The sequence below is a fragment of the Cervus canadensis genome, chromosome 26 (genome assembly GCF_019320065.1).
Source record: "Cervus canadensis isolate Bull #8, Minnesota chromosome 26, ASM1932006v1, whole genome shotgun sequence".
NCBI classification, from domain to species: domain Eukaryota; kingdom Metazoa; phylum Chordata; class Mammalia; order Artiodactyla; family Cervidae; genus Cervus; species Cervus canadensis.
In genome coordinates this window covers 25,207,343-25,227,163 of record NC_057411.1, presented here as the reverse complement: position 1 = coordinate 25,227,163, position 19,821 = coordinate 25,207,343, and the positions used below count along the sequence as shown (strand labels likewise).

General features: G+C 35.4%; 1 protein-coding gene across 11 annotated transcripts in view; it reads left to right on the top strand.

Annotated features, from left to right (window-relative positions):
• The window catches only part of ANKRD17 (ankyrin repeat domain 17), a 161,609-nt gene that overhangs the window by 112,984 nt on the left and 28,804 nt on the right, over nt 1-19,821 (top strand). For all 11 annotated transcript variants that reach the window (XM_043447813.1, XM_043447806.1, XM_043447805.1 and 8 more), the window contains 8 exons: nt 654-765; nt 895-1,040; nt 3,695-3,837; nt 4,256-4,469; nt 5,461-5,636; nt 6,707-6,869; nt 10,266-10,361; nt 11,642-11,758. In XM_043447813.1, the coding sequence (XP_043303748.1) occupies nt 654-765; nt 895-1,040; nt 3,695-3,837; nt 4,256-4,469; nt 5,461-5,636; nt 6,707-6,869; nt 10,266-10,361; nt 11,642-11,758 (1,167 nt within the window). The remainder of the gene's footprint in view (nt 1-653; nt 766-894; nt 1,041-3,694; nt 3,838-4,255; nt 4,470-5,460; nt 5,637-6,706; nt 6,870-10,265; nt 10,362-11,641; nt 11,759-19,821) is intronic.

Sequence of the window (19,821 nt, the reverse complement as noted above, 5' to 3'; positions counted from 1 at the left end):
AATAATTTTCCTTATGCACATGTGCTGATCAGAGCTCAGCTGAAGACTCTAGGGGAGCCCTCTGTGGATCTCTGGAGAACCGTCTGAATGTAGCATCTTCCTCCCCAGTAGTCTGCCCCATGAATTCTATCTACCTTCACTTCTCCAAACTCTTTTTCAATTCCAGAGAGACTGGAATTGGGTATCCTTTTCCTTCACTTTAGCCTGGAAACTCTCCAGGCAATACAATAAGTTAATCATTTCTGTCTGCAGTGATCAGTGTCATGTATTGCCTATCATTTCAATAACCTTCCTTTTTTGTTTGGAATGAGAAAATAAATCTTGTCTGTGCTACTCCATTTGTGTGTAGAAGAGAAAGTGGATCCACAGTAGTATTTCTTAAAACATGTAGCTGAAAATAGCATATGGTTAGAAAATCATACCTTTTTTCTTGCTTGCTTTAAGAATTGCCCATAAAGTTCAAATATTAGTCTTTATTTTTAAAAAAATCACAAATTACCTGCTAATGGGGAGAAAAAGATTTACTATCCAGTTATTTGATACGGTCGAGTGGTATATGTGTGGGTGTGTATTTGGTATATGTACATATTATGCAATTGATGTTAACATTTTTTAACTGTCTGATGAACTAACCAATAATTAATTTTTTACAGACTGAGAGTAATCATGACACAGCGCTGACGCTTGCCTGTGCTGGTGGTCACGAGGAGCTGGTACAAACTCTGCTAGAAAGAGGAGCTAGTATTGAGCACCGAGACAAGAAAGGTAGACAAGAAAAGTTCATTAACTTTCTTCTGAGTTTGTATCTACTACTTGTGGTCCTATATTGATGCTTAGATGGAATAGAAAATAGCACTGTTTCTTTGCTTAGCTAAGATCTTTATTTTACTTCAGGTTTTACTCCACTCATATTGGCTGCTACAGCTGGTCATGTTGGTGTTGTTGAAATATTGCTGGACAACGGTGCAGACATTGAAGCCCAGTCAGAAAGAACCAAGGATACACCACTATCTTTGGCTTGTTCTGGGGGAAGACAGGAGGTATTGTTGTCCCCAAGTATAATTTCTTTTCCTTCTTCCATTTAACAAATATATGGTTTAATTTATATGATTTTGTAGGAATAGTGGACAGACATTAAGATTTATCACAGTAATGAAACTATTAGCTTTTTGTGAAAGGATAAGAATTTTTTTTTTTAAGGATAAGAATTAATGTTAGCATAAGCTGTCTTGCCAAAAAAAGCATACATTGTATATTATCCTACTCATCTAAAAGTACTAACTGCCATGGAAATCTTCTATACTGCATTCAGACTAATAGAATGATTAAGACATCCCAAATCAAGTCAGCAAGCTTCCCATAAGCAGGGCCTATATTCATTCATCTTTTCCTCTCCCAGAGTACTTAGTATGAAAAGTACTTAAGCTCAGCCTCTGTTGCTGTCTACATATAAGATTAGTAGGGAATTAAGAGTGTTCAATTTTTTGTTGTTTTGAGTAATTTTATCTTTTAATTGTTCCCCAACCCTTCTTAACTCTGAAGGTTCTTAGGTAATATTATATAATCTTTTAGCTTTTTTTAGCTAGAACAGCTGGTGTGCTTAGGTGTGGACTGAAGAACTTATAAATTTACTCACTTGTGTGCCTTCTTTGGGCATTTAATAATCAGTTGGATAACCTCATTTTAAATCCATTTTTTAAATCCTGTTGTATTCACCAGGTGTGCTGTCTCTTTGGATTGATAACTTTTCAACAGGGAATTGTTGAATCTTATATTTAGGAAGCACTCTAGGTCATTCTCTTTTTCTTTTATTTCACCATTCTCATTATCTTATGTATTCCTCAGTGGAGGTGATTCTACCAGTCAGAATTGCAAATGTTCTGTTCTTGAAATATAATGAATAAAATTGTGACTTAACTGAAATTTTCGATCACTATGTGATTTGAAGAGCTTCCCAGCAGATCTATATATCTCAGTTTAAACTTCATTGGAAGTACTTGATCTGTGTGTGTGTGTGCTCAGCCACTCAGTCTTATATGGCTCTTTGCAGCCCTAAGGGCTGAGAGACTGAGCGTGCGTGCGCACACACACGCACACACACACGCATACACACATGTGTGCACACACACACACGGGCTGAGAGACTGAGCGCGCATGCACACAACACACACACGCACACACCATAGGGGAAGGGAGTAGCTGATGAATAAAACACAAGTTAGGAATTAACATATCCTCACTACTATGCATGGAATAGATGACCAACAGGGATCTACTATGTAGCACAGGGGACTATACTCAAAATTTTAGAATAACCTATAAGGGAAAAGAATTTGAAAAAGAAAGAATTGTATATGTGTATAACTGAATACATGTGTATCTAGTATATACGTGTACACATAACTGAATTACTTTCCTGTGCACCTGAAACTAACACCTGGTAATCAACCATGCTTCAATAAAAAATAAAATTTAAAAAGAAAGTGGTTAAGAATGTGAACTTAAAAAACAAAAAGACAAAAAAATGGTATAATAAACTAAAAGACCCCTGAATGACACTTAAGTAAATGCTAATATTCTCAACTATCAAGGACTGTAAATTAAGACCCAGTGAGATATCACATCTACTAGAATAGCTAAATTAAAGATCGACAGTACTAAATTTTGCCGAATTGCCAAAACTAGAAACAGTAGTGATGTTCATCAATAGAATAGATAAACTAGTGTATTCACTTATTGGAATGCTGCACAATACATACAAATTCCTCTCAAACACTGTGTGATTCATTTATATGAAGATCTATGGTAAATGAAACTAGCCTGTGGGTAGAATTGACTGGGAAGGAACATGAATAAATAACAAATGGGAGGAAGATTCAGGAGGGAAGGGACATGGATATACCTATGGCTGATTCTTGTTGATGTTTGACAGAAAACCACAAAATTCTGTAAAGCAATTATCCTTCAATTAAAAAAATAAATAAAGTGGAAAAAATAGCAGATTTAAATGAGTTTTATCCATTTGTCAATACCCGGTGAATATACAGTTTAAGTTTTGTGCGTTTATTTAAAGTTACAAAAAGAAAAAAATAGTTACAGATTTCACCTAAAAAAAAAAAAAACCTGAGAAAAGAGGTTAGTTAATTGTATTCTTGCTGATGTATTTAAGGGAAATTGCAGGTGTCTACACCTTACTTAGAAACAAAATGCATCAATGATGGACAGACAAGTAACTGTGATAGAAAAGTAAGCATGGTAGAATATTAATAGTAGAATCTAGGTGATGAGTATATGTAATTTTTTTCAAGTTTTCCATGTGCTTGAAAATATTTTTGTAGTAAAATGTTGGGGAAAAATAAGTATTAGCTTTATTCCAAAAATTTTTTTACATTTAGTTTTTAAGGACATTTACATGTACAAATGAAAAAATCTTCTACAGAACGCATAAAGTATAGATCTTTCAATGAAAATACTGTCGTTTCAACAGATTGCAAAATGGATTTTACTTATCCCTTTGTTGACTTCTAAGACCTTTTGCTTTTCATTTGAGACTGATTTTGTGCAAAGGATGAAAGGACTTTCCCTTTCTTTTATTATAGACAATATACCAGAAAAAAAGAGAAATCATAAATATACACCTTGCAAATTGTCTCGCCATAAGAAGAAAACGATTTTTTCCCTTTTCTTTTTCCAGGTGGTGGAGCTGTTGTTAGCTCGAGGGGCAAATAAAGAGCACAGGAATGTTTCTGATTACACACCTCTAAGCCTGGCTGCTTCTGGTGGCTATGTGAACATTATCAAAATATTACTAAATGCAGGAGCTGAGATTAATTCTAGGTAAGTTTTAGTCTCTCTCTCCAAGTCCCTTAAGAGTGTTATATTAAAGATACTTGTAGAACAACACATCTTTAATGCCATATTTAGGAAATGCCTACATTACAAATTTAGAATTCAGATTTAAGTGTTTAAAATTATTAACATACAACTTGAAAAAATTATCACTTACTCTATTTCTTACGGAATTGAGTAACTTCACTTTAATAATGAGTTAATTTGTTTTTAGTCCAAGTCATTGTACAGAAAGTATTCTGGTTCTGGGTAGTAAAGGATTTGAAGTGTGTTCTTAAATAAGTCTACAGAATAAAGAATCTTAATCTTCAATCATGAGATAGAATTCTGTATTATCATTCAATTTTTCCAGGACATTTAAAAATGTGTATTTTTCCTTCTGTTCTTCCCATACTTCCACCCCCAGAACTGGTAGCAAATTGGGCATTTCTCCTCTGATGTTAGCAGCTATGAATGGGCACACAGCTGCCGTTAAGCTCCTGTTAGACATGGGCTCTGACATTAATGCTCAAATAGAAACCAATCGGAACACTGCCCTTACCTTAGCCTGCTTCCAAGGAAGAACCGAAGTGGTTAGTCTTCTGCTTGATAGAAAAGCAAATGTGGAACACAGAGCTAAGGTAAGAAGAAGTCTGAGATTAGCCTATGGGTTTATTTCTTTGACATTTAAGGTATATACTAGCAATATGCTTATTATAATTCTAGTACTTTATAGTAATAGTCATCTCTTACATATATATTTATATATTTAAACAAAAACCACTCTGTATGACTCGGTTAAGCATCACCTCATTAAAATACCTTAGCAAATTTTTTTTTTTAATCTTCGAGAGAGACAGTGCTTTCTTCTTCTTTTTTTTTAATTTATTTGTTTTTGGCTGTGAAAGGTGTATCTGTGGCACGTGGAATACTTTTTGTGGACATGCAGGAATCTTCATTGCACATGTGGGCTTCTCTCTAGTTGTGGCCCATGGACCTAGTTGTCCTGCAGCATATGGCATCTTAGTTCCCTGATCAAAGAGCGAACCCACGTTCCCTGCATTAGAAGGTGGATTCTTAAGCACTGGGCCACCAGGGAAGTCCCAGCAGTAGATTTTTGTAGGTAATAATGACATTAGGGTTGTCAGCTAAAAACTAGATACTATCATGAAAGAAAAGAGAGGGAACAGAGCTTCCCCGGTGGCTCAGCGTTAAAGAATCTACCTGCAGTGCAGGAGACGAGGTTCAGTTCCTGGGTCGTGAGGATCCTATGAGGAGGAAATGGCAACCCCTTCCAGTATTCTTGCCTGGAGAATCCCATGGACAGAGGAGCCCGGCAGGTTACAGTCCATAGGGTCACAAAAAGTTGGACATGACTAAGTGACTGACACTTTCACTTTCATATGCCAAGTACTTTCATCGTTTTTTCCCCCCACAAATTGACATTAGGCAGAATCATCTGCTCTCAGTAGATGTCACTGTAACTGAGAGAGGTTAGTAGTGTCAGTGTTGAAATTTAGATGTGAATTTTTGTAACAGCTATATCATATTGTTCCCCCAAATTATTATTGTTAAACATTTTGGTACTTTGTAGTCTCTTATGTGTTGTTTTTTATTTTTCACGAAACCTAGACTGGCCTCACACCACTAATGGAAGCTGCCTCTGGTGGTTATGCAGAGGTGGGCCGAGTTCTTTTGGACAAAGGTGCTGATGTTAATGCCCCTCCAGTGCCCTCCTCGAGAGATACAGCTTTAACCATAGCAGCAGATAAAGGGCATTATAAATTCTGTGAGCTTCTCATTGGCAGGTATGATGTGACCATACTCCACATGTGATATGGGGTTACAAGTGATTACTATTCTCTATGCAAATTGTACTATTTAAAAATCAGATGTGATTACTTCTATTAACAGTGTATTTTTTTTTTTAATTTTTTAAACCTACCTATGTTATTTTCCACCCATCCAGAGCTATGCCGCATTGATTTTTTTCAGTGCAACCTAGAAATACTTTACTTCCTTTCTTGTCTGGGTATGCACTTTTGAGGTACTATAACAAGCTGTTGTCAGCCATAGTCCCATCTCCCACATAGTTTTGCAGAGATGTCACCCTAATTCGTGTAAGCCTGGCAATAATCTAGGCCTCACCATTGATTTTCTTGTTCTTTATGGTAATTAGGACTTTTAAGTGCAGTATGGAACTGTTCAAGATATAAGATAGAGTCCCTAATGTTTTTTATTTTATGTCACTTAGAGGTTGCCTGCCAGTCTTTCAGAGTTGCTTGTCTGCTAAATTGGATTTCTACTTTAACCTTCTTAAAGACTCTGGCATGGTGTCCTAATAGTAGTATTTAGTAGTAGCTACTATCAACTACTGTTATTTGCCATGAGTCTTATTCACCATGGTGCCCACTGACTGCTAAACCTTCATGTTATTTTAGGATTCATTCTTTTCCAAAACCACGTAATATAAATACATGAATACAAGTAATCTGAAAGATATAATCACCTCATAGGGTACTGTTTGTGCTCTAGGATACTGTTTAGTATATTATGATATTAACAGGATGTATCTTCTTATTTCTCTAAAAAATTTTTACATTGTCTTAGGATTTGAAATCAGAATTATGCACAAAGAATGAATTATTTTTAATTTAAAATAAGAAAAGCAGTTATTGTACTGTTAATTTTGATTTAGTGGCTTTTAATTTGATGAATGGAAGTTCTTTGTAATGTAGTTTTGAGAGAAATACATTTTAGTCCTGTGTATTTTTAAATAATTTTTTTCCTTTAAAGAATGTTTTCACAAGTTAATAGTTGATTTTTATTATTATTTGTGTCGTTTCATTTGAAAGTGATATTTGCGTCATTCATTTAGGGGAGCTCATATTGATGTACGTAACAAGAAGGGGAACACTCCATTGTGGCTGGCAGCAAATGGCGGACACCTTGACGTGGTTCAGTTACTGGTGCAAGCAGGTGCAGATGTGGATGCAGCCGACAACCGCAAGATAACTCCTCTTATGGCGGCATTTAGAAAGGTAGAGGTCTTTCCTTCTCATCCACTTGGATGTTTTTCACTTAGACTAGGAAGTTCATAATTTAATTATCACTAAAGACCCTCATTTTAGGAGCTAACAGCAAAGGTAAAAAAAAGTAAGATAATAAGCAAATAATCACTCTGACAGTAACATTGAAAATTAGATAATTGGTATCCCAGAAAAGCTATCAATAGTATCTATATTGGATGTCAAAGCTAAGTAAACTTTTAAAAATTGTTCTATGTAGAATTTTCAAAATCTAGTTGCAGTCTTACTCTTTTGCAAAATATGAATCCAGCTAAGTAATTAATTACTTATTTATGGATGACTGTTTTCTTGTATTAGCACACAGAGAAAAATTTAACTTAAATTGATTTTAATTATTCACGTTAATTTCTAGGGAGAAAAATGAAAATTCAGCTGCCAATATTTGAAACCTTCAGAAAAGTAGAAATAAATTTTGTGAAATTGAAACTTTCTGTAGTGCATAGCATAGAACTGTATATAAGTTACTTGATTTAATGATTTGGTTGATCTCCTAAATGCAGGTCTGATTTGTTATTTGGAAAGCCAGTTTATTATTCCAGGGATTATAGTTTTGAGTTTTCTCGTTCCATAGGTAAAATCTCTTACAGATTCCAAATTATTTTGTTGTATTGAAAAGTTGTTTTTAAAAAAATCATCTTTTCCTTTTTTTTTCTTTTTAATTTCTCTTGTTCTTTATACCATCTCTTCCCTGGGTGTTCCAGGCTACCTTCCCACTGAATTTTTTTTCCTCGCTAATCATACTTATTCTCAGTGACTAGCTCCCTCTTCAAGCAAGCTAGCATATCAAGTTTATCTTCCTAACCATTTCACTCTGTTAGTATCCTCTTCAAGAAACTTCCTGTTTCACCAGTCTCTGTAATCCTCTGAAATCGAATCTTTGTTACTCAGAGACCAGTCGAGTGCCCTTTGAGCTCATCTCCCACTGAGTCCCTCATGTGATTTTCTACTTGCTTGGTCTGTTTTCTGTCACTGTCTCTCATATCACCTTTGTTCTCATCTCAGGAATGCCCATGTCCTTCCTTAATTTTCTAAAATTACCCATTTCTTGGGTGCAGTGTAAATCTCCCCATCTACAGAAAGTCTTCCCATTCCATTTGAGCTCACATTGAAATACCTTATCTCTTAAAGATTATAGAAATTCTACAATTTGCCTATTACCTTTATCATTTATTTTGACAAACATATTGTTATTACCTTAACATATAACATGCATATACCTCGTTTGCAAATAGACTTAGCTCCTTAAGAAGGGCACTTATCTTTTATACGCTTTCGTTATTCATTTCATTACTTATTTTCTTACTACCTACTGTGTACAGTTGTACAGATTCCAAGTGTTGCATTTTGTACAAAGTGTAATAATCAGAGATCCACACACAAAATTAGGTAACTGAATTGTCCCATATAAATATTTTTAAATACTGTAGAAGTGTTAGTGAGGCATCAAGCAAAGGTGCGAATGCCATTTAAGGTATTCATTAAAAGATACAGGTAGTTTTTTTAAATTAATTAATTAATTTTAATTGGAGGATAATTACTTTACAGTATTGTGGTGGTTTTTGCCATACATCAACATGAATCAGACATGGGTGCACATGTCCCCCCATCCTGAATCCCTCTCCCTCCTGAATCCCTCTCCCACCTGCCTCCCCACCCCATCCTTCTGTGTTGTCTTAGAGTACCGGCTTTGAGTGCCCAGCTTCATGCATTGAACTTGACTAGTCATCTATTTTACATATGGTAATATACATGTTTCAGTGCTATTCTCTCAAATCATCCCACCCTTGCTTTCTCCCACATAGTCTAAAAGTTTGTTCTTTATATCTGTGTCTCTTTTGCTGTCTTGCATATAGGGTAGTCGTTACTGTCTTTCTAAATCCCATTATATGCATTAATATACTGTATTGGTGTTTCTCTTTCTGGCTTGCTTCACTGTGTATAATAGGCTCCAGTTTCATCCACCTCATTAGAACTGACTCAAATGTATTCTTTTTTATAGCTGAGTAATATTCCATTCTGTATGTTACCACAACTTCCTTATACTTCGTCTGCCAATGGACATCTATGTTGCTTCCATGTCTTAGCTATTGTAAACAGTGCTGCAGTGAACACTGGGGTACATGTGTCTCTTTCAAGTCTGGTTTCCTCGGTGTGTATGCTCAGCAGTGGAATTGCTGGGTCATATGGCAGTTCTATTTCCAGTTTTTTAAGGAATCTCCACACTGTTCTCCATGGTGGCTGTACCAGTTTGCATTTCCACCAACAGTGTAAGAGGGTTCCTTTTTCTCCACACCCTCTCCAGCATTTATTGTTTGTAGACTTTTTGATGGTGGCCATTCTGACCTGTGTGAGATGATACCTCTTTGTAGTTTTGATTTGCATTTCTCAAATAGTGAGTAATGTTGAGCATCTTTTCATGTGTTTATTAGCCATCTGTATGTCTTCTTTGGAGAAATGTCTGTTTGGTTAAAAGATATGGGTAATTTTAAAAGATGTAGATGAGAAGGAAAAAAATAAAGGCAACAGAAGAAATGTACTGACTATAAACATATGTTTATCTGTCTGTTTAGAGGTGTTGTGTCAGTAATAGTATAGATTAGAGAAAGTAAGAGAGTCTCTTGAATAGGGTCTAAAGATTTTTAACATAGTGAATATTATCAACAGTAAATAATATAACCATCATTCAAGCTTTAGGCAAGTGTATCTTATTTCCTTTGCCAAGTATGTCTTATTTCCTTTGCATTACCTAGTACAGTACTGTCCACTCAGTTTTTATCTGAAAAAAAGAACAAAATTGTTATTTCTACTCTTTTGATGTTTAAAATTGAAATAGGATGCTAAGTTCTAATGAGTTAGCTGGGGCAGGGGGGATGGTGAGGTTTTTCTTTCACACATATGTATTTCTTCATACTGACTTTTGGTTATCTTTTTTAAAATTCAGAATGGTTTAGACTAACACTGACTGACTAGAATTTTAGCTCAAATTATTCTGTATCTTTTCAGGAGTTGGAATGAAAATGAACAGTGTAGATTTATCTAATTCATTAAAACCGAAGCCTGTCTTTTTTTCTGTTTGTGTGCTCAGTTGCTCAGTCATGTCCTACCCTTTGCGACCCCATGGACTGTATGTAGCCCGCCTGGCTCCTCTGTCCATGGAATTTTCTAGGCAAGAATACAGGAGTGGGTTGCCATTTCCTACTCCACTTTTTTATTTGAAATGCCAATACTAGCCAACTTAACTCTTTATTTTGTGGCACTAATGTCAATGAAATTATTGTTCAGACAGACTAGATTTACTGAATTCTGATAGAGTTTGTTTTCAGTCTGACATTGATATTTGTTTTTTAGGGTCATGTGAAAGTGGTGCGCTACTTAGTCAAAGAAGTCAATCAGTTTCCATCAGACTCTGAATGTATGAGATACATAGCAACGATCACTGATAAGGTAATACACTGATTAAATTCATCCCCACTCTATGAACTTGGGATCCCATTTGGCTTTTATATATTTGTACATTCCACATTAAGAAAATAAGCCTTAGTTTGAGCAATAATGTGTGGCATATAACTATTTTCATTTATGTAGTATTTGGGAATGAAGTATGCTATTTAAGAAACTCTTCGGATTATTTACTTACCTTTGAAGTAATAAAACATTTTCTATGATAGAATTACTTTAGCTTTTTAGATAGTACTTAAGCTAATTTAATTTTAATGTTGATAATAAACAACCTAAGGCAAATTATTGTTACTATTCTTTAGTGATATAATCTATCCAGACTGATAACTCTTCTGAGAGGAACAAGTCCGTGAATTTTTTTTATTCTTAAATAAAAATTAGCATAGTACTTTTACTTATGGTCAAGAAAACTCTTAATATGTTCAACATAATATAAAAATCAGACTGTCAGGTTAAGAATGAATTTGCTAGGATTTTTTGCAGCAAAAGTAGAGAACATAAAATAAATCCCTTTAGAATTCTAATTGAAATCAAAATATTGGAATGAAATCCGAAGACATGCCTCTGAAAAATGTAAAAATGTCTTTCATTTTCTCAGTTATTACATGACAGCAACTTTTCTCATTAATTTTTGATTTAACATAGCTAATCCACTGTCTTGCCTGCCTCTAGATTTTTTTCATGAGAATTAGTATTCCTAGATATCATTGGTCTCTATGTGGGGGGACAGAGATTGAAAATAAGACTTTATCTTAGTATGGAAATATCCCTTTCCTGTCAAAAAGTGTGTTCTGAAAATGAAATCAGAGAAAAGTCTATAAATATTGTTTTTTATGAATGATTCTAGCATAAGAAGTTACAGAAACTAAGTATTTGAGAACAGTTCTTGCCAAATAAGTATTTAAAAAATTTTTAAACCCATTTTCTTTTGTTGACATTGCCCTTTTCCTTTAGCCTGTTAACCACCTACCAGATTATTGCAGCTCTATTTGCAGTATGATTTCTCATATTTAAAATTATAGGACTAAATAATTTTAAAACCAGTAAATGGATATTATTTTGAAGAACAGTAGAGGCTCTTTGCTTATGTATTTTTAAAAATATGCCATTTAAATTATGTTTTTATTTGCACCCTTTTTGCCCTACTATTGATCTTTATTGCTTATGTTCATTCGAGTACCTTATTTACCATTTTCATGTTTTCAGGAATCTCTCTAAATGTTAATTATTTTGAGGTTAGAAACATCTTAATTTTTTTGTTTTAGGAGATGCTGAAGAAGTGTCACCTTTGTATGGAATCAATAGTACAAGCCAAAGATAGACAGGCTGCTGAAGCAAACAAAAATGCCAGCATTCTATTAGAGGAGCTAGACTTGGAAAAGGTAACCTTTCCATATGATAACCTTTACATATGAAAAATATTATCTACTTTTTCCTTTCTGCTTTTCTTCCTCCTGATTTGTAATCTGTGGTTTTTTGCTTTGTTTTGCTTTTGTTTTAAATTATGTAATGGTTTTCTCTCCAAGCTTGGCTCAACTGGTAGAATTATGAGTATTTTAGATATTGTTATATCATTAAAATAGTTTTCTTTCTAGTTAAAAACAAGGTATTGCATTGATCTGGAATTGAGAGAGCCTAGCCTCTAGGGCTCAGTTATCTCAACAAATGTTCTGTTAACCCCCATCCAAATCTCTTTCAGGCATACTACAGCATCATCCCCATTATTCCTGCAGGGAGTAAAATACTCCAAACATTGTATAGTTTGGACAGTCCCATAGCAGCTGCTTTACTCTCTGTTCTATCACTAACTGTCCTCTAGAATGTAATATTATAGGAATAGTAATCATAGCAGGAAATGAATTGGTTGGTATTAAATATTATAGAATATATATTCTGCCACGTTTTATCTTTTTTAAAAAGGTTAAAAATGCTATAAAGTTTAACACGCAGTTTAAAATATGTAGTGATAGTGGGGCTGGAGCACTGACCACTCCCCCATGCAGTTGAAAATCCATGTGTAACTTTAGAGTTGGGCCCTACATATCTGCAGTTTCAAGTCCATGGATTTCTTTCTTTTTTTTTTTTTAAGTCCATGGATTTCAACCAACTGCAATTTGTGTAGTATTGCAGTACTTACTTATTTTAAGGAGTTCACATGAAATGGGCCATGTTGAAGCCCATGTTGTTCACAAGTTAGTTGTATATTAGAATATTTTTCATTAGAGTCAGGTGCATTCTTTTTGTTTATACTTAATATGTTAAGTTGCATATTTCATCTCGCATGAAGAAAATAAAATTATTTTAAACATTTTTTTCTAAAGTCAATGTGAAAGTACTCTATTTTCTGAAAAATATATTTAATATTAAGGTTTTTAATTTAAAAAATTTTCTATTTTATGTTCTGATCAAATAAAAATTAGCTTTTTCTTGGCCACTTTGAGGTTTTAATTGACTATGAACACATTGTTATAATCACTGTAACGATTGTTATAGTGATTGTTACAGGATATTGTAATACACTATTATAGTAGTATAATATCCTAAGAACAGATTGTTATAATCACCGTAATGATGACTTTACCTGTCTGGAAGTTAAGAGAGGCTAGCCTCTATAATGCTCAGTTATCTCAACTAATGTTTTCTTAATCCTCATCCAAATCTGACTACATTGATCCTGGACCTTGTAATTTGTTGCAAACAAATTTATCAGAAATATCAAATGCACTTGGAAGACATACATGACCAAGGCATAACCAGCTAGTGAAATATGACCAGTTGCATCTAGTATTTATTTAATGTTTAAAATACCAGGCAATATGTAGGGTCAAATTATATGAGAGAATATAAATTATTTCAGTCTTCTCTATAAAAGTATTATTACCCTCATATTACAGATGGAGAAACTAAATCTATGGGATGTGAAGTAACTTACCTAATCTAGGATAGGATTTAAATCTTTTTTATTCTAAATTCCTTTGTTTCCTTGCTCCCCTTAATTGAAGTCAGCCTGTGTTTTAGTGCTTCCTCCTTACAGTATTACAATATCCTGTTTTTGCATTACTCTCTCATTTTTAAATGTTAGAATCTCTAAGTATGATTTAATGATATTATTTCTTTTTGCATTGTTATAAATCTTAGAAGGGCTTCCTTGGTGGCTCAGTGGTAAAGAACCCTCCTGCCAATGCAAAGGACACAAATTTGATCCATGGGTCAGGAAGATCCCCTGGAGAAGGAAATGGCAAGCCACTCTAGTATTCTTGCCTGGGAAATCCAATGGATAGAGGAGCCTAGAAGGCTACAGTCCTTGGGGTCACAAAGGAGCGGGACACGACTTAGCAACTAAACAAAAACACAGTTGTAGAAAGCATCCTTTTTTTAGCTGAGACATGTATGTCTGTTTTTAAATAAAATTTTTGTTTCATCCCTTTGTTGTTTATACATTACGTGAAATACATTTAGGACTACACTGCAAGCCTGTGGATTACAAAGTCAAACAGCGTTTAGGCATATGTGCAGTTGTGCATGTCTCTTCTTAATCAACGTGAATGGGTTTTTCTTTGCTACAGTATGTGCAGTGTAAACTGTGAACTCTGCAAAGTTGCCTCATGTTTAAGTCTCCCTTTCACATCTTTCTACTCTTCTTCCCTTCTTTATTTTCATGTTCTAATATTCTAAATACTGCATTTTACTTGATTGTCTCTCTCTACCACTAGAGTGTATGGACCACAAAATGATGCCTGGCATGTTAGTAAACATTTGTTGAGCACATAAATATCCATGTATGTGAAGGTAGTATACTTTAAAAATAAAACAAAGAATCATGTGAACATAATACTCTAATACTTGCTTTTCTCTCAATAACTGGAAAATATTGTCAGTTGATAGTGATTTATAACTGCATAATATACTACATAGTAAGTTTCCAGTATTGTCATTACACATAATGTTGTAATAAACATTATTATACATACTTTGTTACATTTTGGCACTTTTATTTTTATGGAATAAGCTTCTTTCTTCACATGAGTCAATATATTTTAAATTTAATGCTTCCAAAATATTTCCGTAATACCGTCAGCAATACCTAAGTGTTATTTCCTTGAATTCTTGCCAGCCTTTCTTAACCTTGATGTTAATGCTTTCAGAGCCTCAAATTTAAAGCAATTCAAAAGGAACTTCTTTCAATGTCATTGCATCTCTCCCCGTAATATTAATTCTTAATCATAAATTAATTAGATGTAAATTATTCCACATGCATTGATACTTTATAAACAGTTTTGAATAAGGTTGGTATATAGATAGAATTTTAGATTATGGAGGAGGCTCTTGAACTGCAGCTTCTTTCTAGTGTATTTGGTAAATTATCAGATTGAGATGTGTTAGGGTTTGGTTCACTATTTTTTACTTAGGATTTACATCTGGAAAAATACACCTTTTTGCCATTTGAGACTTGGTACATTCTGGCTCCACCATTTCTGATTTAAAAACGTCGTTGAAGTTGGTCTTATCTAGTTTAACTTGGATGTTCTACATGGATAACTTATTGCTTGTGGATGTTCTACATGGATAATTTATTACTTTGATCAACCTTTCTAATTTGAAAATGTTGGTTAATAGGTTTGTGAAGATTGCTACTCAATACTGCTTGTTTTATTTCTCAGATTACCTTATCCTTATGCAGCAAACATTTAATTCACTGACTATTTACTGTGTGCAAGAGTTCATGCTCTGGAGTAGTTCCTCTGGTCTGACTTTGGAATACTTTGGAATACTGGTCTGACTTTGGAATACTTGATCTCTTAGGACATTAACAACTAGGTTATGTTTTGGGCTGTTAAAATCCATGGTGGATGTTATTGGTAACATTTTTAATGTTTTTACCCCTGTACTTTATCACTTCTTATTTCTCCCCTTTGTAAACTTTCATTAATCTTTTAGGGAATTATGTAGGGTATATTTTAAAAATATTTCTAATGGATGTTTTCTTTTTTGTTTGTTTTTTCTTTTGCCGCTGCTGAACCGATTCATACGCCCACCTCACAATCACAGTTTTATACATTTCATTCTCTGATTACCACCTCTTTTCAGCTTTACTCCCTCTAGAGTAAAGCTGCCTCCAACAATCCTGAAAATATTCTGTCTACCAATAAATAGTCGGATCCATTTATAATGAAACCCATCACTGGCCTGACTCTTCTTTCTCCTTATTCTTACCTCAGGCCTAGTAACTGTAAGTTTCTAAGAGGGGAAAAAAAAGCATCAATCTTGATGACTAATTTTACTTTAAATGTGTGACAGTGAACCCTTTAATGCTGCCCAGGAGTCATACTATGTATTTCCCTAGTTTATTCTGCCACTCATCTAGACCATACTTTCTTTCTCCTTTATCCTGTGACATCTAGTATATCCTCTTTTTCAACCTCAGTTGATGATCTTGCATCCTACTCCAATCAGTGAGAAAACTGAAGCACCAGAAGAAAACTGCCAGAGACTTCCCCTGACCCTGTCTTCCCAACCCACCAACCCCTATACCCATATACTTCCTACCAGTTACTGGATAAACTTGTTGTAACCAATCCCTCCATTTGTGAGCTAGATCATATTTTCTGTCTGCTATGGCTTACTCAAAAACATTGTTGTAGCAGTTCTCTTTTCTTCTCTATCATTTTGCTCTCTTTCCTGAATCATCCTCATCGTCATGCAAATGTCTTTATCCAGTCTTAAGAAAGCTTTTGATTTCTCCAGTACCTCTCCCCTGCCCCTGTTTCTTTGGCTGCAAGCCCATTTCTTTGCTCCCATTTGCAGCAGAACTCCTTGTCTACTTTGGTAATTTCCAATTCCTTTTTTCTTGAATCTACTCCTGCTAGGTTGTCACTCCCTCAGCTCTACCAAAACTATGTTTTTATGGTCTCCAGGGACTCTCATGTAGCTAAAGCCAATGATTACTTCTCTATCCTTATCTTACTAAACCTAGTAACATGTGATATACTCTCTTTACTTGACCTCCATTACATTACACACTGTTGGTTTTTCTCAATCTTTCTGAGTATTCCTTCTGTGTCTCTAGTTCCTCCTCTTCTCTTCTCTTAGTTGGTAAGCCATTTAGCTTTTTACAGGATCTTCTTTATCCATTGATCATCTCATCCTGCTTCTTATCTTTATATAATAGCTGATCCGAAATCTATAGCTTTAGCCCAGACCTCTTCCCTACACTCCAGTCTCCTATATCCAGCTAGCTACTCAACATGTCCTTGTGGAAACCTAATTAAACATCTCATACTTAATGTCCGTATATGAACTCCTGATCTTTGCCTACTCCAAACCCACAACTCTATAACTGCTCAGACTAAAAATCTTGATATGATCTTTGATTTTTCTCCACTGTGTTGCAAAATCGAGGGACCTTTGCCTTGGATCTCTCTCTGAAATCCTAGTCACTATTCATCACTTCTCACTCTGGTTAAAGTCACTAATATCATCTCTTACCTTTATTTCCACAGTAGTCATTTAACTAATCTCTCTGATTCCATCACTGCTCTGCAGTCTGTTCTCTGTTTAACACTTAAAATGATCATCTTGTATCACTGAGACCAGATCACTCTTTTCCCCAAAACCCTACAGTACCATTTCACTCAGAGTAAAAGAAGTTTTTAAAATGCCCTGTGGGATGTGTCTGGTGGTAAGTCCGATGTTGTAAAGAGCAGTATTGTATAGAAACATAGAATGTTAGGTTCATTAATCAAGGTAAATAGGATGTAGTCTAACAGGAGATGGCAAGAGTGAATCAGTGAACTAAATATGACTGGGAATGGGTGAATTTAACTGAGATGACCATTATATCTACTACTGTGGCAAGAATGCCTTAGAAGAAAAGGAGTTGCCGTCATAGTCAACAAGAATCTGTGATGTAGTACTTGGATGCAATCTCAAAAACGACAGAATGGTCTCAGTTCATTTCCAAGGCAAACCATTCAACATCATAGTAATCTAAGTCTATGCCCTAACCACTAATGCCGAAGAAGCTGAAGTTGACTGGTTCTTTGAAGACCTACAAGACCTTCCAGAACTAACACCACAAAAAAGATGTCCTTTTTATCATAGGAAACTGGAAGGTAAAAGTAGGAAGTCAAGAGATACCTGGAGTAAAAGGCAAATTTGGCCGTGGAGTACAAAATGAAGTAGGGCAAAGACTAACAGAGTTTTGCCAAGAGAACACACTGGCCATAGCAAACATCCTTTTCCAGAAACACAAGAGACGACTGTCCACATGGACATCACCAGATGGTCAATACCAAAATCAGACTGGTTATATTCTTTGCAGCCAAAGTTGGAAAAACTCTATACAGTCAGTGAAAACAAGATTCAGAGCTGAGTGTGGCTCAGATCATGAACTCCTTTTTGCCAAATTCAGACTTAAATTGAAGAAAGTAGGGAAAACCACTAGGCCATTCAGGTATAACCTATATCAAGTCCCTTATGATTATACAGTGGACGTGACAGATTCGAGTGATTAGATCTGTTAGAGGGCCTGAAGAACTATGGATGTAGGTTTGTAACATTGTACAGGAGATGGTGACAAAAACCATCCCCAAGAAAAAGCAATGCAACAAGGCAGAATTGTTGTCTGAGGAGGCCTTACAAATAGCTGAGAAAAGAGAAGTGAGAGACTTCCCTGGTGGCCCATTGTCTTAAGACTCTGAGCTCCCAATGCAGGAGGCATGGGTTTGATTCCTGGTTAGGGAACTAGAGCCCAAATGCCACAGCTAAGACCCAGTGGAGCCTATATATATAATAATATATACATATATATATGTATATATTTGTGTGTATATATATGTGTGTGTGTATACATATATATATATATATATTTTTTTTTTTTTTTAAGAGAAGCGAAAGACAAAAGTAAAAGATATATCCAACTGAATACAGAGTTCTGAAGAATAGCAAGGAGAGACAAGAAAGAAAGCCTTCTTAAGTGAATAATGCAAAGAAACAGAGGTGGCAAGAATATACAGATGAACTGTACAAAAAAGATCTTAATGACCCAGATAACCACAATGGTGTGGTCACTCACCTAAAGCCAGACATCCTGTAGTGTCAACTCAAGTTGGCCTTACGAAGCATTACTACAAACAAAGCTAGTGGAGGTAATGGAATTTCAGCTGAGCTGTTTCGAATACTAAACGATGATACTATTAAAGTTCTGCAATCATGCCAGCAAATTTGGAAAACTCACCAGTAGCCACGGGACTGGAAAAGGATTTCACTTTCTATCCTAAAGAAGGGCAATGCCAAAGAATGTTGAAACTACCACACAATTGTGCTCATCTCACATGCTAGCAAGGTAATGCTCAAAATGCCCAATACTTTGGCCACCTGATTCATAGAACCAACTCTTTGGAAAAATAGCTTGATGCTGGGAAAGATTGAGGGCAGAAGAGTCGGAGGCCACAGAGGATGAGATGGTTGGATACCGTTATCAACTCAATGGACTTAAGTTAGCAACATTCCCAGGGACAGGGAAGCCTGGTGTGCTTCAGTCCATCTGGTCACAAAGAGTCGGGCATGACTGAGCAACTGAACAACAAGAACAACTACAGTGTTGTTTCAGAGTAAAAGATAAAAGTCTTTAAAATGCCCTGTGGGACCTTAGGTAATCAAGACCACTGATACGCCATCTGAAAGTGATTTTCTACTATTCTCAATCAAACCGGCCTACATAAACATGCCAAAGAATGTTCAAACTACCACACAATTGCAGTCATCTCACACTCTAGTATAGTAATGCTCAATTTCTCCAAGCCAGGCTTCAACAGTACGTGAACGGTGAACTTCCAGATGTTCAAGCTGGATTTAGAAAAGGCAAAGGAACCAAAGATCAATTTGCAAACATCTGTTGGATCATAGAAAAAGCAAGAGAATTCCAGAAAAACATCTACTTCTGCAGTATTAATTATGCTAAAGCTCTTGACTGTGTAGCTCACAACAAACTCTGGAAAATTCTGAAAGAAATGGGAATACCAGAACACGGTACCTGCCTCCTGAGAAATCTGTGTGCAGGTCAAGAAGCAACAGTTAGGACCAGACATGGAACAACAGACTGGTTCCAGAATGGGAAAGGAGTACATCAAGACTGTATATTGTCACCCTGCTTATTTAATTTATATGCAAAGTATATCGTGTAAAATGCTGGGGTGGATGAAGCACAAGCTGGAATCAAGATTCCCAGGAGAAATATCAATAACCTCAGATAAGCAGATGATACCACCCTTATGGCAGAAAGTGAAGAAGAACTAAAGAGCCTCTTGAAAGTGAAAGAGGAGAGTGGAAAAGCTGGCTTAAAACTCAAGATTCAAAAAACTAAGGTCATGGCATCCAGTCACATCACTTCATGACAAATAGATGGGGAAACAACAGAAGCAGTGACAGACTTTATTTTCTTGGG